Consider the following 25,608-nt stretch of genomic DNA (forward strand, 5'->3'; position numbering starts at 1 on the left):
TTTTCAGTCTGTTTATTTTATAGATGTTGTTAGATACATATAAATAAAATTTCTATTAAAATATCTCAATGTGTTCTTAAGATTAAAATTTGTATTAAAAAACAAAATAGTGCACACATAGAAAAAGAACCAAACTGAACTTTTTCTTTACTTTGATTTATTGGATCAGTTCTTAAATTTGCCCAATAGTGGCCCTTGTCCCAAGACTGTTCTTAAATTTAGTCCCAAGACAATAGCCATCCAGCTATTGCAGGAGGAGAATATAGGTACTGCGATTGACCTTTGTCCAACGGAGTCAAAATCAAGCCAAAACTGAGATACACAGCCAAATATTTGTGCCGAATTTTAACTTTTTTAGTCAATGGGTTTTCGAGATATGAGGTGAACACTGTTGATAAATAATGTTGAATATCCCTTCACCCCTAACTTCGATTAGACTAAACATTTTGGAATTTTAAATAACTAAATAAATAATTTCATCGTACTAAAGTTCAATTTTCTACGACCATTATATGAAAATTCAAAATGGTGAAAAGTATTCCTCATAGTTTTTTAATTTTTCCTAAAATTCAAGGTCTCGATAAAGAAATCTTTTGAGCCATTTTTGGAGAATTTATATTGAGCCAGTCCAGATATATTAATCAAAATACAGGTCAATATGTATGTATATATACCTTTCAGAATATTTTTTTTTTTACTTTTTTGAACTCAGGAGGATCTAGAAACATTGACTCATATGAAAACCCAACATTGAAATTTTGGATAGATCTTTATAATTTCCCTTTATAGTTACAACTGCTACATATTAGTAATAGGGCAATGACCAGGAGAAAGTAAAAATATACAAAAGCATCGGTGTGACTGTGTTTGCCTGCATTATGTCCATGTGCATGTTTGTGTAGTCATCTATTATATAAATATATAGTACTGCACTTGATTAAAAAAACAAGTTTGTCACTGTTATTCTAAAAAAATTATCATTTATTATTAATATAATTATATTGAAATTATTACTAAAAATTAAAATATTATTTTTATTAATATACAGTACAAAGATATAGTTTACCATATCTAATATTAGAATACGTAGCATGTTTGTACACTGACAGAAAGTGCGATGAAAGAAAATGTTTCTATTACTTAGGAGAGGCAGAGAGGAAAAAATAAAATAAATCTATTGCTTTGCACTGATCATTATTTATATTTTTGTTTTGATCGTGTAATTATAAATTATAAAACACATTTCTAAATTTAATAAAACAATTTTTTTAATATATTTTGATATTTTTAATGATACGTTTTTGCTGTATAATGTTAAATCTAATAATAGTCTCAGTTTTTTATATACAAATGTTTAAATTCAAGATTTTTACATTGTTAATTTTATACATTAATACTAACAAGATGAAAATAAAAAACATTGTACGATAAACATTTTGATATCATTACATTTTGCTAGAGCTTCATTATTGATTTAATACAATTGACATTGCAGAGATTAATTTACTTCCTCATTTGTTGACCCAGGCATACACTCACTCACCCATAAATATACCTACATGATAATGGAATTTTATTGTATTATTTAAAAATGTTATAACCATTTAGTACTTTAGACTTTAAACCATGTGCGATATTAATAATGATAAAAGACTTTGCCCTTTTGTCTGTTATACTGTAATCATTTTATAAATGAAAAACTAATTACTTCCTGATAATGACATAATCTTTTATGATTGATCAGAGTTATTTATTTTAATTGTTTATTTTTGATTATGTTTGTTTGTAACATTCTTGTTTATATGTACTGAAAGTATCAATCAGATAATTCTTGCATTTAAAATGTTTATAGTAAGATTAAGATAGACACTGTTCAAAAAGTGACACAACCTTATGGAAGAATATTTCTTCCTTATATTACAGGTTTAACTGAGGAAAATAGGTTATACAATGCAGTAGAGAATATTCATTGTCTCCCAGTACATTAAATGTACCAGTTGTAACCAGACTAAGAATGCCTTTACAGAAAAGTATGGTGTAGACGTACCAAACAAGTCCTCTTCAGGCAGCAGTATGACAAGTTCCAAGAGACAGGGAATGTGTCAGATGCAGCAAAAAATGGTCGACCAAAAGTGCTAACACCAGAAAAATTGATCAATGTCCAAGCTGCATATTCTATAAGTCCTAAGAAGTTCGTGCGACGCCTATCGAGCCAGTCTCATCACTACATTGGCAGTGTTCATGTAGCATTGCAAAAGTGTTTAAGATGCATCTGTACAGAATTCGTGTTGTTCATGAGTTGTTATCTGAAGACACTGGAAAACCTTTAGCTTTCTGTCAGTGGTTCATGTCATCTGTAATGCCAGATGGGGATGAACTCGATGATTGGTTTTGGTCTGATGAGGTATGATTCCACCTTGATGGATACATGAATGCACAGAATTCAGACATTTAGTGTATAGAAAATCCACATCTGCTGAACGAGTCTCTTCTGCACAGGCAAAAAGTGCGTCTGGTATGCAACATCATGTCAGCGAATCTTCATGACATTCTTTCATGGCACAGTGAACAGTGAGCGTTACATTCAGATGGTGCAACAGTTTGTAAACACTATACCTGCCGATTGGCTAGAGTACACATGGTTTCAGAAGGATATTGCTATGGCTCATACAGCCAACAACACTATGACTTTCTTGGATTAGGGTTTTCATGGGCAAATGATTTTGAAGGAGTTGTGGCCCCCTCGGTCTCCTACTTTACCCTCTTCTCACTTTTTCTTATGGGGATACCTTAAGGATGCTGCTTACAAAACTCATCCTCTCACCATTCCCAAATTACAGAGTGAAATTGAACAATGTGTCACTGCAATTCCTTAACATATATTAGAACATGTGTTTAAGAGCATGCACCATTTTATTCATTTATGTGAATTGCATAATGGAGGCCAGTTTTAATAACTATTATAACTTACTCACTTTCCCATAAGGTTGGATCACTTTTTGAACACTGTGTATTATTATAATTTCTTTAAAACTGAGTTTCACACCTCCTGGTTATCATTCTGATGCAAAGATGATAAGTGTTGGATAAAAATTCAAAATGTTTTCCAACAAAATTTATAGCATTTTCTCTACAATTGTTTTTTTCTAAAAATTCATTTTCTGTAAATTTTAAAAAGAAATAGTTTTATGAAGATGTAGCTACTATTTGAATTTTTTTAAATCCTCTCCAAAGTTGTGCAAAATTTTATTAGTAATTATTTATTATTATATTGGTGTACTTTGGTGGTTGGGGTTCAATTAACCACATGCTTCAGGGATGGTCGGCCCTGAGTCTGAACAAGACTTCATTTCATTTACATATAATTTTCATCTCATTGAGCCACTGAAGTTACTTATTCTTTACTAGATGTACAGATTTTTTAATGTACACATTACAGAAAATAATTTATTACATTGTTTGGTTGAAATCTTTATTAAAACTATAATAAATCAAGAAAAGAAAAAGAAGAAGGGAAAATCAGTTTCAACATATATACTATTCTCATACAAGTTATACTAGATGACAGAAAACTCATGCTTATTTAATTAGTATAGCAGGTGGTGTATAGCTGTGCACATTATATGCATGAGAGATAGACTGATAGGACAGATGGAACAGTTTTTTCCTGTTTAGCATCCGGAAATCACGGTCTGGTTTTACTTCAGAGAATGAATGAGATAATATTTATAAGTGTAAGTGAAGGGTAGGCTTTTACAGTCTGAGGTCAACCATTCCTGAGATGTGTGGTTAATTGAAACCCAACCATCAAAGAATACCAGTATCCACAATCTAGTATTCAAATCCGTATAAAAGTATAAAACCATATAAAAGGATTTGAATGTTGGAACTCTCGACTTCAAAATCAGCTGACTTGCGAAGACGCGTTCACCCTAGACCAACCCGGTGGGTGTGGGTGGAACAGTTAGATAGTCATTACCTTACGAAAACATCTTTTGTAGCTCCGTATACTTACATAGTATGCAGTACGCCGTCAGAACCCACCGGGTTGGTCTAGTGGTGAATGCGTCTTCCCGAATCAGCTGATTTGGAAGTCCAGAGTTCCAGCGTCCAAGTCCTGGAGAAGTCAGTTATTTTTACACGGATTTGAATACTAGATCGTGGATACCGGTGTTCTTTGGTTGTTGGGTTTCAATTAACCACACATCTCAGGAATGGTCGAACTGAGACTGTACAAGACTGGTCTTCATTTACACTCATACATATCATCCTCATTCCATCCTCTGAAGTATTATCTGAACGGTAATATTACCGGAGGCTAAACAGGAAAAGAAAGAAAGTATATTATCAGAGTGGTTACAACTTGTCTTTTATTTACTTAAAAATACTAATTATAAATACTAGTAATAAATACTTGTCTTTTATTTACTTAAAAATACTAGTTATAAATACTAGTAATAAATACTTTATTTTTACGAACAACTACTATACCTAGTCTAAACATATCCTAATTACTTTATACATTTCAAAACAAAAAGAGATCATCATACACATGAAAAATTTTGCGTATTATTTGATAACAGTATGAATCATCAGTCATTAATTTTATTTGTAGGGCTATTAGTCACGACAAATTTTTTATGAGAAATGCTGAATATTTATGGCATGATGATGTGATGAATTTGAAGTGTTATTGCATTACTCTTTATACAGATCAGTCTTAAGAGAATATTCAGCACATTTGCGCAATAATTTCATGTTCCTGTTTTTTTTTTAAACCATATAGTAAATGTATAGGCATAATGAATGTGTTAAATTTGGTGTCTGTCGCAAGTGTGTAGTTTAAACCTGTATATTCTTTAAAATTAAATTACGGTATTTGTTATCATCCAATAATCATGGAGGACGTTCATTTTGAATCAAAACTTGGAAGTAAAGCACTTCATAGTCAAGAGTAGGGAAATCGTTTGGAGAGTATATAACTTTATGAAAAAGGAGACGTTAACAAATGGCTGAACGATCCCACTAACAAAAGCTTGAGATCGGACTACTGAAGACACTGGCGGATCGACCCGACTGATTACGAAGATTAAAATCTGTTGTGAACACTACATGACTTCCTTGTACGCCTATTAAATTACATAAGCACATTTTTTTAAAATGAAAACTACATAAAAATCTATTCCATTAATAACTTCTGGTATTTTTTCTTTTCTTTTTTTTTGTTATTTAAAAAATTTTTTACGATCAGAGGTTAATAATTATTAATAAATCAATATATTTAAATTTAAAAATAGAGATGAAAAATGGAGATGAAGTCGGATTCGAACCGATATGCCTTCCTCTTGTAAGATCCAAATATTTCATTAGGCTATAGCTCTGGAACCAATGAAAATAAGTACCACTTATGATATATTTTTGAAAAGCTCTCAATGAGGACTTATTACTGCAGTTTAGAAAAAGTCCAAACTTAAAATGTTTTTGGATTTTGGGCGTTTTTGGACACTTTTGGTCCAGTCGATTGCAATCAAAAAGGGAAGTGCACAACTAGATGTTACAATAGTCCTAAATTCAAAATTTTAACATCCTACCGTTAATAGTTTTTGAGTTATGCGAGATACATACGAACGTATAGACGTCACGCCGAAACTAGTCAAAATGGATATTTCCGTTGAAATCTGAAAACCGACATTTTTCGCGATCACAATACATCCTTTACTTCGTACAAGGAAGTAAAAATTAATGTTTCCAATTCCGCTTCTACGAGTTTGGACAATCAAGTGTTTCATAATACTTTTTCTCAGTCGTTCGTAATCCCAAACAAGCGCCGGGAAAAATCAAGGCCAATAACTGGAATGGACGATTTTGATAAATGTGTTGTTCGGAAATTGGTGTATAACTTTCACATACCAGAAAATCGTCTTCCGACAGCCGAGTTATTGCGCGGAGCACTAAAAGACAGAATTGACTTTAACGGTAATGAAAAGAGTATTCGAATTATATTAAAAGATCTCGGTTCTAAGTGGCGAAAGACCCAAGTTAATCGTTCTGTATTCGTGGAAAGGAGTTATATACGGGACAAAAGGATAAAGTATTTCAGGCCATAAAATATAACAGAATCCGGCCGTAACATTATTTACACGGAGGAAACTTACGTCCTTAGTGATGATGTTTCTGGCAAGTCTTGGGGAGACTGCTCAGGAGAAGTCCTTCGACAACCGATCTCTAAGGAAGAGCGTTTGATCGTTATCCATGCCGGTGGAGAAAGAGGATTTGTTCCTAATGTTTTCACTCTGTGATAGGCTAGTCACAGCTCAAGAGTTTATCACAACCAAATGAAAATGAGTAATTATATGAAATGGATTGGTGAAAAATTATTACCTAACCTTCCTAAAGAATCAAAAAGTGTTCTCGTAACTGATGCCTCTTACCACAACGTTTTAATTGAAAAGGCACCGACATCTAACAGCATCAAAAGTGAAATGATATCTTGGCTTAACCAAAAAAGAACAGGATTTTGTGAGAGCTTCCTTAAACCGCAATTATATGAAATAATAAAGTCAAACAAACAGAGATTCGCCCGCTACCTTTTGGATGATATGTTAGAAAAAGAAGGCCATAATGTATTACGTCTGCCTCCAAATCATCCAGATTTGAACAAAGTAGAAATGATATGGGCAGAAGTAAAACAATACATTCGCAATCGAAATACAGAATTTAAAATTGAAAGAGTAAAAAGTCTGTTTGAGGAACAAACCAATTTAATGAGACCAAAAGACTGGATATTGAAATGCGATCAAATAATAGACATAGAAAATGAATATCGATCGCGAGAGCCTTTTATAGACAATGCTTTAAAATCCTTTATAATTAGAGATAGTGATAGTGACATTTATACGTCTAGTAGTGACGAATCATTAATTGGTTTTGAAGAAATCTGACGGATGTCTCATACATGCAGGGTAATTAGATTAAAGTAACGGTAACAAGTTATTTATGTTAGTAATAATAATTATACTTATAAATTGCAAAAACAGCAGTTGTGTTTAAATTTTTAAAAAAATTCAGTAAATGTTTAAAAAACAGCAATTAAGTTAGTATAAGATATTTTCAGTATAGTTAAGCCAGCCGTGAGCGTATGAGCACAGCAATATGCCACCTGCTATAATATTTAAATGGCCACGGAAAGAATTGTAATTTTCAGATTGCATCGGATCGAGGTCAAGCAATTTCATCACTGAACTGGGCTCTCGGTCTAACGGAACAGTGGCGCATAAGGTTTAGGAGCAGTAAAAACGAATGCAATGTATAGACAGTTAATCTTTTGTTTAGGTTGGTCCGTGATTATCTTCTCTCCACAACTTTGTCAGTCAGCGGCTAGCGTTTGTACTGTAAATATACGAGAGATCGACTAATTGGTTTGGTGTACGATAACTGTAAATTGTTTTAGTTAAACATTATGGGTTTGGCTAGTGCGAAATGTGTAAGTACTGCAAGATTAGATGGGAAAACGGCCATTATTACAGGATGTAATTCAGGAATTGGTAAAATAACTGCAAGAGAATTTTATAGAATTGGTAAGACATTTTTTTTTTTTAATTAAAAAATATATATTATATTTTCTGATTGTTTCTGTGGGAGATTTAATTTTTAAGTGAACAGTTTTTCTGGTTTTGCTTTTAAGTACATCAGCAATGTAGGTTTCTAAAGATTTTTGGGAATTTTATCTAATGTTACGACAGATAAAAAGGCATTTTATTCTTGTAAAATACATATTTTATCTTTTACTATATATTTTTTTACAATATAACAAAGTTTCGTATAGTTTGTAATAATTTCTTAAGTTAAATAATGAGCTAAATAGATTTGAGATTTATTTTTCTTATTATACAATCGGTCATTTATTTATTTACTTTTTTATTTTGTCAGCTTTCATAATAAGTTTTTTTATTTATATTGCTATTTTAAATTTACTTTTATTTTAAAGATTCCTGACCTTACTTTTTTCTGCTTTAAAAAATTCTTGCTATATATATATATATATATATATATATATATATTACCCCTCAGTTTCAGCTTATGGACTATCCAAAATGTCCATACTTCATACATTTCTTTCTTATATATGAAAAACGTACTTTAAGTTTAAATTTTTTAAATTAAAAAAATATATATATTGTTTATAATTGTTACATCACATAAGGTATCACTTTATCAAGGTATCACTTAACATAAGGTATCACTTTAAAATTTCATTGTATTTCTAATAGATAGGAATTAAATTTTTTTGTTGTCTTGTGGTTTGTTTCGTTTTGATGTGGCCTTAATAGTTAAATGTCATTATCTTTGAACGAAGAATTATTTTTTGTTAATGTTAAACTGCTTTATTCATTAGCAATTAAAAATCTACAGTGTGCTACTATCCACTAAAAAGAATCTGCTTTCAGAGTTGTGCAACTCCTGTTATTTACTATTATTTTTCAGTAATTAAAAAAGTAATGATTTAAAAACAGGTTTAACTAATAAGTTTAAAATATTTTTTAGGTCATGTTATTAAAGAATATGACCAACAGTATTAAAAATGGTAAAGAAACTGTCTTAATTACGATTACATTATTATTAATGGTAAAGAAATTGTCTTAATTACGATTATTATTATTATGGAATCATTAATTAATTCAATTAAAATCTTAGTAAATAAAATTATGTGTTTAAAATTAATTACGATAGACAGAATTGATTGCAAAATATTTGTATATAAAATTGATTTTTTTAATCCAATCTTATAAAAACAGTATGAGATGATTTAAAAGAAATATTATTAACCTTTTAAATGCACTTTTTATTATAGCTGTTTTATTTTTTTATGTTTTTCATTTAGCTGCAAATATTTGTAAACTATCTATTTGTTAATTATTATACAATCAGTCATTTATTTATTTACTTTTTTATATTGCTTCATAACTTTTTTGGTTAATATTGCTGTATCAAATTTACTTTTATTTCAAAGAATCATGAACTTACCTTTTTGTGCTTTAAAAAAGTTTTCAGCATACGGATGATCCAAAGTGTACATACTTTATACATTTTGTTCTTAAATATGAAACATATTTAAATTTTTAAAAATGTGCTTTTTATAAATGGCATGGAAATTTAATACAAAGTACAATTGTGCTTATACTTTATATTAAATGTAAAGTATAAACTGATGCTCATAACAAAATGTTTGTTGTTTATTTTAAAATATAGAAGAAAACCCAGTTATTTTTAATAAATCATTTCTGGAGTCTATTTCACAAAAGTACAAGTTACATGTAATCTTTCAACAAGTGAAATGAAATTGTGTTTCATGAAAGTACAAGTGAACACTGATAAATCATGGTTAAAATTTTACAAGTTACAGGTGTTATCTGTTACTGTAAAACAACCAAAACATCTAAAAAGTACAAGTTTGTAATTATTCCTTTAAAACATATATGTACAAGATCACAAGTCATTAAAAGCAAATAAAAATTTTATTATTGTGATTGTGTTGAGTGAAAAATGATTTGTAACGGCAAATCTTCTGATATTTCCATCTTGGCACTTGTTGATGGAACCCTTATGAATGTAGATTGGCCTTAAGAAAATGAATGTCAACATGCTGTCATGAAAAACATTCAATAAATAGTACCAGATGGCCTGGAAATGTGCTGATGCTGATGCTACAGTGTACAGAGTGAATTAGACAATTAACTATTTTATATAAATGAGAACTGTTTTGAAAAATTCAAGTAAAAAGTCTGCGATGGTTGTTTTTTAGTTTTTCATTAATCATAATTGATTCTTATGTATTTTTAGCACTGAATCCGAAAATAATCTTCATTTTTCCTATCACGTCAGGATTATTTGCAAATTGCAAATTTCAAAATTTGTAAATAGTTGAAAAATTGTGAAAATGTGATACAATAAAAGAGATTATAACATTTTTTTATGATAAATTAATATAATATATTCACTTTTTTGACTTATACTATATATTCTTATAGCTAAACAATTGAGTCTGAAGAGGTGGTGGCGGGGGTCATTGACCCCTTAATTTCTAATGAAAATTTCCTCCAAATAAGCCTAATTTCTATATAGTGCATTTTTAAATTAATTAATTTTTTATGAGGTATGTTAACTCTTTGGAAACCACTCCTCCTCTTCACCCACCCTTAATGATAAAGTAAAATACTTAAAATTTATTCCATGTGTCAAAAGTTTCCAAGATGGATTATACTCTGTTAAGCGCTTTTCCTTCTATTTTCTGTATAAGGTTCATCTCAGTGTAACATCCAGCAATAGTCTGTCATCATCGTAGTATTTTCCTTGATACCTCCCTTTCATTTCCTGATGAAATCTCTCGCCCATCTCTTCACTGACAGAACCGATTTTCAGGAAAATAGTCCACACATGAATTTAGGAAGTGAACCTTCAAGCTCATGGAACACTCTAATTTTTGTATTTCTGCAGCCTGTTCTCAACCATTGATTTGAAGTTTGGATCCTTCTTATTACCCAAAAACTTGGATACTATGTCTTTAAACACTCCCCAGGTTTCTCTTTCTGCAACTTCCAATTGTTTCTCAAAATTATCATTTTTGAGAAGTTTTCTAATGTTAGGACCAGTAAAAACACCCTGCTTTAGTTTTGTGGTTGATAAGACCAGAAATTTGTCACAGATGTATTTAAAACATTTACCTTTTTTCATAAGACTTTGACAAATTGCTTCATCAAGCCTAACTTTATATGCAGATGTGGAAGAAGAACTTTATTCGTATCTATGAGAGCTTTTTGGAGCACATTTTTTGTTCCAGGTTCTAATAAAGCTCTTTTTATCCAATCTTTATCCAACAATTTTTTCTGTCTCTGCTACTTCATTCACACAAAAAACAAGGAAACTTTGTATATCCTCCTTGCTGTCCTAGGAGCATCGATATTATTTTGAGATCACCGCATGTAATCCACTTATGGCTGTCGTATCTAATTTTATCGAGAACGAATTCCAAATTATCGTATTTCTCTTTTAAATGAACAGAATGTCCGACGGGTATTGACGGATACGTATTCCCATTGTGAAGTAGGACAACTTTGAGGCTTCTTTTGCACGAATATATGATCAGTCTCCAATCGGTACTTTCGTACGAAATGTTAGATCGAGTCAAAAGTTCACGTACATCAGTGAAGAAGACTGATTCTCCTTTCTCCGAAAAATATGGAAGAAAATCCTTTTCTTTGTCGCCTGAACCAGGAAAATGCGGTTCCAGCTGCTAGCAGGTTCTTCTCTTTAGGCTTCGAACCAAACAATTCTCAATTTTCTTTGGTCAGATGTTAGTTCAAATCATTTAGTTCAGACTGTGAATAAAGCTCTGGTTTACAGCTATCTCCGGGTTCGTACTCGAGGTTATCTTCATTTAAATCAGTTGTGGAACCGACTATTTCAGGTAAATTTTCTGGTGGAATTGACACTAGTACGTCTGGACCATGAGAAACCGGGCGTAAAACGGATTGCGTATTTGGATTGACGATCCTTTTTTTTAGTATTATTCAAATTGAAACCGTGAACAGTAGTCGAACAAAAGTACCAATCATTGGTGTGATTTCTTAGCTCTCGCCACACCATTGGAACTCCAACTGAACGCTTCTTGTTTACTCTTTGACCACCCTCAAAGTTCTTCAACACATGTATAGCAAACGTAGTGGGTGCCCAAGTTTAGTCTTAATCTCCTTTTTTTCACTCCGAAATATGTGAGGTATGTACACTTGTCGAACGAAACTTGTATTTCTTTTTTGCCTTTCCACCATTAACTCATCACAAATGTAACAAAAAGAATTTGCAGAACTTTTGCAGCCTCTTGAAGCCATTTAGAAAACGGAAAGTTTGCTTTATGTCTTGAAAATATATTTCTACCGACAAAAACCCGTTTGATCACGGATGACGGAAAAACTCGATTACGCACGCTAATGCTCAAAACAGCACTGATAGTAGTTTCACGGCGCATGAGTGTCGCGGATAGCTGTCAATAAACATGTTACATCATGTTAAGTATTGTCACAACCTGTCGGGCCAAGTTTTCCTACTTTTTATAAATCGTAATTTTTCAACTTTTTATAAATTTTGAAATTAGCTATTTGTGAAAAATCCTGACGTGATGGACAAAATGAAGTTTATTTTCGGATTCAGCGCTAAAAAATACACACTAATCAATTACCAAACGTTAAAAAACATTCCACATCCCAAATTTTTGCAGGTTTGTGTAATTAACTCAGTTCTGAGTTTTAACATGAAAAGATTTTATTATAATGTTTGTTTTTAACAAATATAAAAAATATTTATTTCTTTCATAATAAATAAAATCTGCATGTTTCAAAAATATTATCTACATCTATTTATTTCTAAGTGTAACATTCTTACCTGTTATTTCAATTAATGTTGGGGAGGTTTTAGGAATTAAAATATTTAAATTATGCAGTGACTTATATTTTTGTAATGCCAACCAGTAAGTAAATATATGTTTTTATTATAGGTGTTCTAATTGTCTATGAAACGCCTACATCCTGTAACTTGCACAGTGATCTATAATTATAAAATCATAATTCGTTACTTGTACTTTTACAGAATCATCATTTCAACCTGAGCCACATTTGTTATTTATTTACTTGGTAACCAATCGGTTGGTCTAGTAGTAAAATCATTGTCGAAAATTAGCTGTTTAAAGCTGATTTTCAAAATCGAAGTTTCTGAGGTTCAAATCCTAGTAAAGGTAAATGGATTTGAATACTAGACAGTTGATAACAGTATATTTTGATGATAAAGATTAAGCCTATTTCTCAGGAATGACTGAACTGTGTCTGTACAACAACTACTACACCTTATTTATTTGTTATACATACCTTTTCTGGTTGGGCCATGGGGTTGCTTAAAATTGCAATGTTTGCATAAGTTGAACAGAGTGCAATGTACAGATTAAGAATAGAAAGTAATTACTTGATTTTCTAAAATTAGATTTTTTAATAAATTTAAAGGCTTCATCTTTATAGAGAGCAACTGCATTTTCTTCTTTATTCTTCACATTCTTAAAATTTAAAAAAAAGAGTTATCCATTGTTGGTGAAAAAAATCTTGAAAATGCAGTATTATATAAATAACACATTACTAGAAACAAAACGCATTAGACCACTGATAAATATTAAATTATTTTATTCTTTATTGGGATTAATTATTTTCTAATAAGACTACAGAAATAAATAACTGAAAAATTATGTTTTCTTTTTTTGTTATTTACATTAAATTTGTGATGTTTATAAAGTGGACAAATAGTTTTTAACTAATAAAACTAATGTAATATAAAAAATATATAGTTTTTAAAAAGTGTATGTCTCATTTAAGTGATTGAAAAAATAACTTCTTAAAAAAAGAACTGTGGTGTAACATTTTTCTGGCTAGGGACCCCCCTATTTTATTTTATTATAAAATAAAATATTGTACAACTGAAAAATATGGGTAGTTCATTTTCTATTTTGCTGGAATTCATCAGTAATGACAGAATTTCTACCTTATGTTTAACAATTTCACTCATAGTCAAGTTTTCATCTACAATATTTCTGCCTATTTTTAAAAAGGTTCATTCTTTACTTGCTTCAACAAGTTATTCAATTCATTTGGGATTAGGTCATCAGTGCTTGCTTAAAAAAACAAATCGAAGGGATTTCTTAAAATTATCTGAATATTTTTCTAATTCGGTCATTAACCAAGCAAGAGTAATCTATTATGTTATATTTAATTTAATGACATTTTTACTAATTTATTTTGCAGTTAGTTTCTTAACTGATGTTTAAAAATTTCTGTTAAATAATTAAAATACATCTTTTTTTTACATTAGTAATACCTCAATCAAGTGGTTGGCAGTAGCTTCTAGCATTTGGGTCAAGAATAACATCATCAAGTAGAATAATTTTTATATGAGTATATATGGCATGTAGCATTATGCCATGTATAATAAAAACAATTGTCTGATTTTTCTTTTTCTTGTTGGTATTCATTTGTGAGCTACTTGAATATCTCAGCTGTCAACTAGAATTTTTTTTATAGATAATCCAATACAATGGTAGTTCTAATGGATTTGCTTCTATTTTTATTAAACATTTATAGTTTTTTTAGTTATTTCCAATAACTATACTATAATAACTGCAGCTATACTGTATATTAAAAAAAAGAAACAAAAAAAAAGCAATTTTAATTTTAAAAACTAATATACTCCTTTGCATATTCTCCTCAAAGTTATTTTCATATTAATTTTAAAATAATTGATTTTCAAGAATTTTGTTTAATAAGGAAAATTATTGTAATCTGCATTAAACACGGTTTTCTTTAATTTATATCCAGCCGTTAAAACAGGATTTTTTGTATATTTTTTTTTACATCATTTTTATTTACTTAATTATTGATAAATAGAGACATTTACTTGTTGATTGATAAATAGATTTAATTGTAAGATTTTTTGTAAAAATCTGTATAATCTCATTAAAACTTGAATTAAAATGATTGTTTTTTTTAGGTGCTAGAGTGATAATGGCATGTAGAGACATACAGAGAGCTGAAGCTGCTGCACAAGAAATAAAGGATGAGGTAAAAGATGTAGAAGGTGTTGGTGAGGTAATAATTAAAAAACTTGATTTAGGTTCACTAAAATCTGTCCGAGAATGTGCAAATGATATATTGGAGACTGAAAAACACATCCATCTACTAGTTAACAATGCGGGTAACTTAATATCTATTCTTATATTTTATAAGGCATTAACATTTATTTTATTACTGATTATTGAATTTTTTTGTGATTGAATTAAAATTTGTCTAGTGCAATCATCCAACCACATGCCCCAGTGAAACCATGTCTGTTCTATCAAGTATATCCATTATCACTTGTTAAAATTAATATAAAGTAACAACAATCTCTGACCAACAAATTAACCCCTCTGAATTGCAAATTTAGAGGGGTTTGTTATAATAAAACTAGATGTGAACAGTGAAAATGTTTTGTCATTTTTGATGATATATCTTTGGACCTAGGAGAATAAGATTCCAGTCAAACACTGTTTTTCCTGCAGTTTTTGCAAAACAAAAGAAAAAGCTTAATCTCTTTAAAATGAATAATTTTAGATATACAACCATTCAAATTCTTACCAGTAAAGTAGAAAAATCCAAATATCTCATTTTTATATTTTTTGACTGCATATCATTATTCTACATTGGAAATGTTGGACACACCTTTTAACTAAGATACAATGAATATAAAAAAATTACTAAAGTTTTCCCACCATCCCATTATGCAAATCATTATTCACAAATACTAACTACCTTGAAATTTTATCTTTACAGTATAAAAAGGACACCTCTTAAAAACACACTCAAACATTTTATTTGTCAATATTCAATAAAAATATTCCACTTTATTAGAAAGTTTACTATTGTGAGTGCAATCCATGGTATTAAGACTGATAAAGAAATAAACATACACTCTGCCCTACAAAACTGTTATGTCATGTGATTCATTCTGATTGCAACACTAATTAATTGCCTACATTCATATATATCCACATGCCCCAGTGAAACCATGTCTGTTCTATCAAGTATAACCATTATCACTTGGTATAATTAATGTAAAGTAAAAACAACCTCTTACCAACAAATTAAATAATAAAAAAAAACATGCACTTTTAGTTATTTATACCATTGTAAGAAATGTGAATGTAAAATTGATAGCAATTATGTTGTAGCAAATGTTTGTGTCCATTTTTTTGGAATATTTATAACAAATGATGAAATAAAATGAACAATGTTACTGTCTTAATTTAATAAACATCCCTATAAAAACAAAATTTTCTCAATAAAGTATAACATTTATCTAGGTAAATTGTGAATTTAATAATTAGTTACTATGCCTGGCAAATATAGTATCAGTTGTCCTTAGGCAGACAAAAAAAACAAGACCATAGTCAATTAGTACTATTCACTGAATCAAAATTCCCACTTGTCAATCAAACTATAGCATACATTCAGGATGAGTATCTGAGGAACACATGAATCCCTAAGTGGGGCTTGATGTTGAGACCAGCAAATTGTTATTGAAGGTGCATCCAACATAGAGCTCATTGAAGGTTAAGATCATGGCCAAACCCCACTTTAATATAATTACCTAACATTTAGACAATTCACCATCCAAGATGAAACCACATTCAATGAGACATTATCAGTTTTGATACAAAATAACCACCTGATAAGTAAAAAGTAAAAATTTTTCTCCCTGTTTCAGTAGTGAATGATGTTTTTTATCTTGTGCATTGATTCCAGATTTTTATAATTTGAAAAGATAATGTTCTCTAAAAAAAAATTATCTGTATACATTTAAAAATTATTTTTTTCAAATGTGGTGGCCCAAAATTAAAAATCTATACTGTTACTTTGGTGCTCAGTTTTTAAAATTAAAATTACTTATAATGAACATTTTTAGCATATTTAAAACATCTGAAATTATTGTTGATACATAATTATTGATTTTTTTTTCAGGTATTATGATGTGCCCAAATGGTAAAACAGAAGATGGCTTTGAAACTCAGTTTGGTGTCAATCATTTGGGCCACTTTTTATTTACATGCTTGCTGTTACCTCGTATTATAAGTTCAGCACCTGCTCGAATTATTAATTTGTCTTCAGTTGCTCATGAAAGAGCTGTTATTAAATTTAGTGATATTAATTGGGAAAAGAGGCCATACAGTGCTATTGGTGCTTATGGTCAAAGTAAACTTGCTAATGTATTATTCACAAAGGAATTAGCTGAAAGATTAAAAGGTGCTAATATTTTTTATTTTTTTATAAGATTATCTTAATGTATAGAACTTTATTACAATTATTATTTCACAGAGAATCATTTTATTTGCTTTTAAAACTATTTAATTTATAAAAAAATATATATATGAAGTTGTGTTACTGAAGACTTCTTTCTCAGAGAATAATTATTTTTATATGGTCATCATATAGCCAGCCCTTATGGCGAACGGAGTTATTGCTAGTTGTAGAGCTGAATATTACCTTCATTTTGATGGTCTTGATAAACAGTAATATATTCAGCTTGGCGAAGGAAATATTGGGGGAAAAAATGACTTCACTTTGCCATTTACAACAATATCTTATCTTATAACTTTTAGCATAATGTTATGTTACTTAACATACATACAGACAATATTCATCAATTCTCTCCCTTATAAAATTAATCATGATAAAAAAATAATCAAGTATTTTTTTTAATCTTTAAATTATTATTATTATTATCTTTTATGACTGCATAGGATCACTTTAGTTAGTGCATTATCCAAGTCACTTTGATGGGACTGTTTGGGTCTTGTGGTCTTCCCAATACTTTTTCATATGTTCCAATCATTGTGCCCTTTCTAGTATTGAAAATTTTTGTGTTGTGAGCGTGAAACGAGTGTTTTTGTTCTTGATTTTCATGTTTAATTTTATTTTATCTGTGGTGTAAGGCCAGTTTCCTTCATATCCTTTCTTATTTCTCTGATCCACCTGCATCCTGTCTTGGTGTTTTTGAAGTCGAGATTGTACTGTACTAGCTGTTTCAGAAGTCTTGAATCTTGCATCCTCATGATATGTCCAAAGAATCCTAGTTCCCTCTTATGCATGGTATCAATGATGGGTTCTAAGTCTATGTACACGACTTTTTTGAGCACAATCCACCACTGCCCATCTTTCTAGTACTTTTTATTGATGCAGGCTCTTCCAATTTTTCTTTTGATTTTCTGGAGTCTGTTTGTCCTTGATTGTTCATCAAATTAAAAGAAAAAGAAGCCAAGACAGTTTGTTTTGGTTTTTCAACCCTTTTTTTACTTTTGTGGGCATTTTTTGACTCATTTCCTCATTACCATTTTCAGAGCATAGTTGAATAATAGCAGTGAGAGTCCATTGCCTTGATGCAGTCCTGTTTTGATTTCAAGTAGTTCCAAGAGCTCGCCTCTGAATTTTACTTTTGACATAATGTTTGAAAGTCAGTTTTATCATGTTTATTTTTAGTATGTAGCCTGAGGTGTTCTTTTTTAGTAGGAATTCTCTGTGGATGCAATCATATGCTTTCTTGAACTCTACAAACATTATCACCACATCTCTGCTTCTTTTTCTGTTGTAGTTCATTATTAGCTTGTGACTCATGATCTGATCCAGATGTTGACAAGCTGTTGATGAATGGTAATTTTTTCTGGTCTTCCTGTATGTTTTTAGATTTCTGCAAAGGTCTGATCTCTCACAACTTTGTAATTCTTCATCTCGTCCAGTTCTGGATATACTTCTTTTAATGTGTGAGGATTGATATTTTTTGGTGGTGTTATTGGGGGTGCTGGTGTCAGGGTTTAGGAGTTCTGTCGGTTCTTTACAATTCAAGGAGTTTATTGAAATATTTTTCTAGGTTTTCACATTGTCTACTGTTATTGGCCAAATTATGGTTTTCATCCTTCATTAGTATGGTTGGGGGTTTATATTTTTGGAGTTATTTTTTTAAGGTTTTATGTTATTCTCTTTGCTGCATTTTGTTAAATTCTTTTTCTGTTGATTTCAGTTTGTCTTTATGATGTTGTCTTTTTATTTTGCTTAGGATTCGATGGGTTTTTTTATTTGTTTTTTTAGATTTTGGAAGGGTGTATGTTTCTGGTTTTTGTGATTACTGTAATAGACATTATTGATGTCTATTGCTGTTTCATCGCATGTGTGTTGTTATTTTTTCTATTGCTTTTTGCTAATTTTCATTCTTGATTACTTGGATAGGGTCTATTTTTTTTTTTATTCTAGGGACTTGGTTTTGTTACTTCGTTTCAGGAATAAATTTAATTTTAATTTTGACTATGTAGTGATCTGAGCCTGTGTCTACTGCTCGGAGGACTTTTACATTGTAAATTTATTTTTGGTGGTGTGTTTGTCCATGAAGACATGATCTTGTTGTCATTCTCCTTTAGTGCAGTCAGCCCAGATTTTGAATTTTTGAGGTTTCTCTTGAAATATGTGGATTTCAAAATTAGGTGTGGTTTCTGCAGAGATCAATGAGTCCTTTCATTTTCATTTGTTCTCTTTTGGACGGGCCATTTTCCGATGATGTCAAGGTATCTTCTTTTTCTGCCTAGTTGAGTGTTGAAGTCTCTGATTAGTTGTTTAATTTTTGGGGATTGAAAATTCTCAAAAAATTAAAACAGATGTTTTTGGGAATGTTATTTATGGTCTGGTCGAGTTGGTCCCACAACTTTTCTGTTCCTTTATGGTCTTTTGGAGATTTGTTTTTATTATTAGTGGAGGGCATGGGCGTTTATTATGGTGTAGATTCTATTAGTTTCTTTTAGAGTGAGTGGTGAGATTCTTTGGAAATGTGACTTGAATTCTTTTATGGAGTTTATTATTTTGAAGTATGTATGAGTAGTGTTAGATCATTTCAATGCTTCTGATCGCATGTTATCCGAGTGCTACCTTCTGTAACTCTGGTGTTGCTTGATTCAGCCAGTGGAGTATTCCTTAAAAGACCTTTCATGGTTATCTATCAAGGGGTCACCTGTGGCGGAACTAGGTCCTGAGTTACAACTCTAGATGTGATCTAGTGAGATGATAGTGGGTATGACTTGATGACAGATGAAGTTGTGGAGTTTGTTTAGATTCAATTCAGCGAACAAATTTCTTCTATATGTTCTGGATATATCCAGACTTACCTCATGGAGGCTCAATTTGAGTTTTGTTAAAGTTTTTATTTTGGAGAAAAGTTAAAAAGTCCAATTCTAAACACTACACCCATAAATGTCCATTTATATATTAACTAAACTTTTCCCCTTATATAATTTTTTCTATTAAACTTAAAGGATAGTGTCAAATAGATACAATGAACACATAAAAGCTTTCCATAACAACATAAAGTAATTTCTGACCACCTCTTAGAAACAAATCCACCTGTTTCTCATTGTAAATAATTATTTTTACGTTTGATTTTAGTGTATACTGAAGTACTATGAAATTATCTTTAACTATTCTATTCTACATGGAAGTTATAAAAATATGTCAGGGTAAGGAAGACCAATATTGATTAATGTATAGAAAGAAAAGAATATCATCAAGAATGAGAATGAAAATATTTAATTTAAATTAATCATATGAATATTAATGTAAAAAAATTAATGTTGAATGACAATTTCAGGCAAAGGTGTAACAACATATGCTGTTCATCCTGGTATTGTAAAAACCGAATTAGGGAGACATATGGATGAAGTTTATTTTAAAGGTGCTCGTGTTCTTGCTAGAACACTTAGTTATTTCTTAATAAAAACACCCGAGGAAGGAGCCCAGACTACTTTACACTGTGCTTTAGATGATGCTGCTGGTCAGGAAAATGGACTTTATTACAGGTAAATTTTTTGCACAATTTTAAATGTTAGTTTTTCAGATGAACTCAAAAAAAAATGAATTTCATGTAAGGGGCATGCAGGCTTACAGAAGTTAACCTCTGAAAAGAATTGAAAACTGTTCTCACTCTTAATGGTCAGTCAAATTTTTAGAAGTAATTATGCTTGTATGACATTTTTTGATTGAACTTGTATTTTTATAAGATAAAAACTATTTACCAATAAAGTATTTAAATCCAATTCTCTATAAGATATAATATCCTCAGCACTTTTATTCTTATCAACCAATTTTTTCTATGTGTTTAGTAGTGGTGATATTGATTGTTAGTTTATTTTCATCAAAAAATATGTAGGCCTATGTAATATTGTCAATTTTCCTAACACACAAACTACTAAATGAAATTCTGTAAATCTGTTGACTTAAATAGAGGAAAAATACATACACAGAATGCTTTTTAAATTTAGTACTTTTCCTTTATTACAGCCAGGAAAGTAAAAAGGTGTGATCTTAATAATTTAAATAAAACTTAATTAATAGTCATAAATGAATATTACTAAATCATTAAATTGTATATTTATAATGTGAAAACTATCTGTAAACAGTAATGAAATTTTAAATTTTAATTTGTGGGTCTCTCAGAAAACAAAATTTGGTTCTATAGTAAAGTACCATGATTTATTCTGATGGATTGTCATGGTGGCTTTCTCATTGCCCATCGTTATCCTTGGCACCTCCTTCCACATTATTGATTGTGTGAATGCATCTGACTGTGTTAGCTTCTCCTTCCTAACAATGCAAGGACCTAAAGAACCAAATGCATTCTTGGTATTTGATAAGTGTGCTGCTTATAGAAAACGTATTGGGTAATAATCCTCCCTCCCAAGATCATAATTTTATTATTACAATAAAGAAATAGTCGTATACTATTTGCATGAATTGAATTTTTAGTCATATATTATTTTTAATTTTACAATATAAATAGTCTTTAGTATTCTCTTGATAGTGGTATTACACTGAAAATTATTTGAGTTTTTCCATGTAAGGTTGATGGGTGTTTTAAAATTTTGTTAACTTAACATGTATTTTTCACTGATGTTGGATTAAAAGTTTTTTCAAGTATTTTAGGACAATGAACTTGAAGTATGTCATGTTACATGAAAATAGCAATCATCTAACAAAAAAAAAAAAAATGAAACAAAAAATCAAAATTTAATAAGTACAAGTTAAAGTTATTTTATGACAAGATTTTTTTGAATATTATTAAATATAAACATTAATTTTAATGTTTTTGGAGTTAATAATTGTAACATTATTTTTAATGTTGTATATATTGAATTTAGTTTTTAATTGTTGATTTAATAAATTCATACTTCCTGCTAACTAAAAATCTTGCATAAGTGCATGTTGCACCTTTATTTTTTATATATATATATATATATATATATATATATATATATATATACACACAGAGAGAGAGAGTTCCCGAGTTCCCACACAGAAACTTTCAGGTCTTGTTCTTCTGGTAAAAATAATGAAAAATGTACTTATAAACAGAGGCTCCTAGGTCTGATGATGCTTTGTTTTCGAGTTATGGCTAGAATAAGATTTCACCCGAACTTCAGCTCTACTGTAATTTTTGGGACCCAAATTAAGAAGTAAAGTTGGTGGTTTCTTATGTAATTTAAGCTAGGAAATAGGATAAAACAGGTTCCAGAGCTGTAATTCCAGTATTTTTTAAGATATCTAACATAAAACACAAAATTCAATAAATAAAATATTTACCACTGGTATGGTAACCACTGATATTTTAATATCAGTGGTACCATGTTTGAGAAGCTAACGAAATTCAATGCCGAAAAAAAAGTTTTATATGACATGTAAATGAATTAAAAATGAAAATTAAGAGTTTAGTAAGTTTAGTAATTAAAAGTTATTTTATTTTTTTAATGTGTTTAATATTTTTTATATCTATTTACAATTAATTAAAAACAATAAAAAAAGAAGTTACTGAAAACAAATTCTGAACTTATTTTAGAATACTTTTTTTATGATTTGTTTTATTTGTGTTTTCAGTTAATAAATAAATGGTTTTTTTTTGCTTGATGAATTAATTCACCACAAAAGCTTACACAGAAATCTATATGTAGATGTGGGAATATGGAAATAAAATTTTTTATCATATGAAAGATAGCATTCACACCTGACCAGCATTCAAACTCATGATCCCCAAATCAAAAGCCACAGAACATCACCTCTATGGCACTATTACTCTGCCGTGGAGATCAGCATTTTGTAAACAAATTTTTAAAATTACATCGATTTTGAATTTTTCTTTCTTCCAAACTTGTTTAAATTGTGTATTATTTTGTCTTGGACAAAATTTGTCACCAATTTCAGAGGAGTTTTTCTACTTATGTCAGTTTATATAAGCATAATAGTAACTGATTTGAAACTTAAAGGGTCACATTAATTTATTGCTTTAAATTTACTCTCCAAGTCTTGCTTATGGTTATGATGTGTGAATAGAATCTTAGGAATAAGAGGCACTGTTAAAAAGTGATTTGTTTGAAAGTAATGATATTTGGTATACTCCCAATCTTTGTTGAATTGAAAGAAGGTATCATACTTAGAACCAGATAATAAGATCCATTTCAGTGAGCGTAGCATGCTGCTAATGCACAGTAATATTTTCAGCGTAAATGAAGATGGCAGTAGTAGAAAACCATTTTACTCTCTACTTCCTAGTAAGTCTAGGTTGTGGTGCTTATTATATATTATTATGATGCATTCATTCTAAATAATAAAAGCTGTTTTCATGGATGAATTGCATCTCTTGTAAGACACCTGGTAATTTGATTTGGTTGCAGTATCCAATAAACAAGGTTTACATTTTTTTGTTTATCATTTGATACATTTATTTTAGTTTATTATTTTTACTTTCAGTGATTGTAAAGTGAAAGAACCTTCACAACTCGCTAAAGATTTGGAAGCAGCTAAAAAATTATGGAAAGTGAGTGAAGAACTTGTTGGATTAGAGAATTTTGAAATTAAATAAATAAACATTTTGTGATTGATATTTATATCAAATTAATTGAAGTTGTAAAGTTCATCATAATTCATTTTTTGCAGTGACTACAATTTCATTTGATATTCATTTTATTATTACTATTGTTATTTTTATGATGAAATGTAATGCACAACTAGGAATGCATAAGTAACAGTGTGCCTTTGTAATTAACATATTGTAAAACCTTCCTTTTGTTTTGTTATTAAGGAAAAAAGTGTTTATATTTTGTATATTTTTACTGATACAATAAATTTTTGATTTTTATAATAATGATTTATACTTTTTATTATTTTTCCTGTTTCTAGAATTTCATAACACAAAATTAATCGTAATAATTTTTTCTTGAGTTGTTTTTAGTAGCCTACTTAATATTCTTTGATTGTTTTCTGTAAGCATCAACAGTCAATAGAATGAATTAATTAATAAATTGGACTGTACTAATCTCATTAATATTCATATCCATCATGTTTTGCATCAGTAAAATATTGAAACATTGTTAGGATGGCTAGAGGTTCATAGTATTATCTTTATGTTCTATTATGGGACTTAAACTACCTGAGAAGCTATAACAAGGTTAGCTATAAACATATTAGTTTTAAATTTATTATAAATCTATTGGTATACATCAATTATGTTGTTCATTAGTGTCAACTTAAATTTCTCAAGTTTTAATTGTATGGATAAAAATATTTTAAATGCTCTATTTTTTTTCTATGAGAATGACATGCCTAACTCTAAACATTAATACTGGTAGAGGGATTTTATGTTGTTCTTGTATCATAGTGTGTATTACAAAATATTTCATTAGTAACACCTCACATCAATTGTATGATGTCTTCAAAGAGAAATGTATCTGAAAATGATGTATTTCTATTTGACAATACAAAAAGCTATAGAAGGAAGGTGAGATTATTTTTGTTTTTTTATTTTATCTTTACGAAGTGATATTTCTGTTCATGATACTATTAAAGTTTTTTAATTCATTAATTTTAGAAATACATTTAGTTTCAAATATGTCTATATTTTTTAAAATAATAAGACCAGAAATATACCATAAATAATAATTTATTTGTTTTCAGATGATTTTCCGCTTTTTAATGTACATCATTTTGAAGTGTGCCAATATTTATAACAAAGTAAATTGCTTTTAAAATTGCACAGTGTTTTTCAGTAATATATTTTGACATATGACACAATGATTATAATAATTTTGCATTCAAGCATTTCATGTAATCACTTACTTTAAGTCCTGCAATATTCACTAATTTAAATGTTTTAAATGAACTTTTGTTTTCAGTAAATTACTAATACTATTTTCATTAATTCTATTTAGTGAAAAGTAGCAGTGTTACAAAGAAATAATGCAGCAAATGATTAAAGATTGTAGAAATTATTGAAAAAGAGTGACTGGACCTTTCAAATTCATAGAGTTGTTATGTTTGAAAACATAATGAGAATTGTAATAATAAACATGCATCATTTTCTATCAATTAATATTTTCTATTAATTAATATTTCATGATTGGTTTATGAAATCTTGTGTTAAAAAAAAGTCAACATAATATATTTTTCAAAGTTTTCAGTAGATGATTGGAAAACATTATTTACCAGGTCCTTAGAAACATACAGTTACATGAATTTATTTTATCTTAGAAGACTAAACTAACCTAAATACCAGTACTCCCATACCAAAACTCCTCAATGGAACATAATATTTTTTAGTTTATTTTAAAATATGAAAAAAAAATTTTGTGTCAATTTTGAACATTTCTGATGGGACAATAATAGACCTCTCAGATAATATGTGAAAATTTGAATGATAAACATTGAACCTATAGTCAAAGAAGTATGCAGATTAATTATTCTACTCCTTATACTGAAAGTTAATATATTTGAGTAAACAGCCCCAAAGAATTTATGTACATTGGAAATACTATGACAAACTTTCATAGAGATTATATTAAAAGATGAAAACAAATTAATATTCCTCATGTAAAATTTTTAATCAATAATTTAAAATATCTTGGATTTCTTGAAGTTTCTTAATTTTAAACTCAAAGAGCATAATGTTCATTTTGTATGAAGC

The 25,608-nt window shown here is 29.6% G+C and overlaps 2 protein-coding genes across 2 annotated transcripts; both read left to right on the forward strand.

Annotated features, from left to right (window-relative positions):
* The first annotated feature begins 2,266 nt into the window (after nucleotides 1-2,266).
* LOC142328322 (uncharacterized) lies at nucleotides 2,267-6,941 on the forward strand. The gene is made up of 2 exons (XM_075372028.1): nucleotides 2,267-2,404; nucleotides 6,303-6,941. The coding sequence occupies exons 1-2, from the start codon at nucleotides 2,267-2,269 to the stop codon at nucleotides 6,939-6,941; spliced, it is 777 nt and encodes a 258-aa protein (XP_075228143.1).
* A 330-nt stretch (nucleotides 6,942-7,271) lies between these two features.
* LOC142327983 (retinol dehydrogenase 12-like) lies at nucleotides 7,272-23,793 on the forward strand. The gene is made up of 5 exons (XM_075371409.1): nucleotides 7,272-7,577; nucleotides 14,578-14,781; nucleotides 16,587-16,868; nucleotides 20,251-20,458; nucleotides 23,400-23,793. The coding sequence occupies exons 1-5, from the start codon at nucleotides 7,460-7,462 to the stop codon at nucleotides 23,509-23,511; spliced, it is 924 nt and encodes a 307-aa protein (XP_075227524.1). The 5' UTR covers nucleotides 7,272-7,459; the 3' UTR covers nucleotides 23,512-23,793.
* The last annotated feature ends 1,815 nt before the right edge of the window (nucleotides 23,794-25,608 follow it).

Source organism: Lycorma delicatula, chromosome 7 (assembly GCF_047948215.1).
Source record: "Lycorma delicatula isolate Av1 chromosome 7, ASM4794821v1, whole genome shotgun sequence".
In the NCBI taxonomy this organism is placed as follows: Eukaryota; Metazoa; Arthropoda; class Insecta; order Hemiptera; family Fulgoridae; genus Lycorma; species Lycorma delicatula.

What these genes read in the sequence shown, in the direction of transcription:
- LOC142328322 (XM_075372028.1), top strand. Translation starts at nt 2,267, where the DNA reads ATGCATCTGTACAGAATTCGTGTTGTTCATGAGTTGTTATCTGAAGAC. An exon ending in ATTGGTTTTGGTCTGATGAG is followed by an intron (nt 2,405 to 6,302) that starts GTATGATTCCAC and finishes ACTCTGTGATAG; the next exon opens with GCTAGTCACAGCTCAAGAGT.
- LOC142327983 (XM_075371409.1), top strand. Translation starts at nt 7,460, where the DNA reads ATGGGTTTGGCTAGTGCGAAATGTGTAAGTACTGCAAGATTAGATGGG. An exon ending in AAGAGAATTTTATAGAATTG is followed by an intron (nt 7,578 to 14,577) that starts GTAAGACATTTT and finishes TGTTTTTTTTAG; the next exon opens with GTGCTAGAGTGATAATGGCA. An exon ending in ATTAGCTGAAAGATTAAAAG is followed by an intron (nt 16,869 to 20,250) that starts GTGCTAATATTT and finishes TGACAATTTCAG; the next exon opens with GCAAAGGTGTAACAACATAT.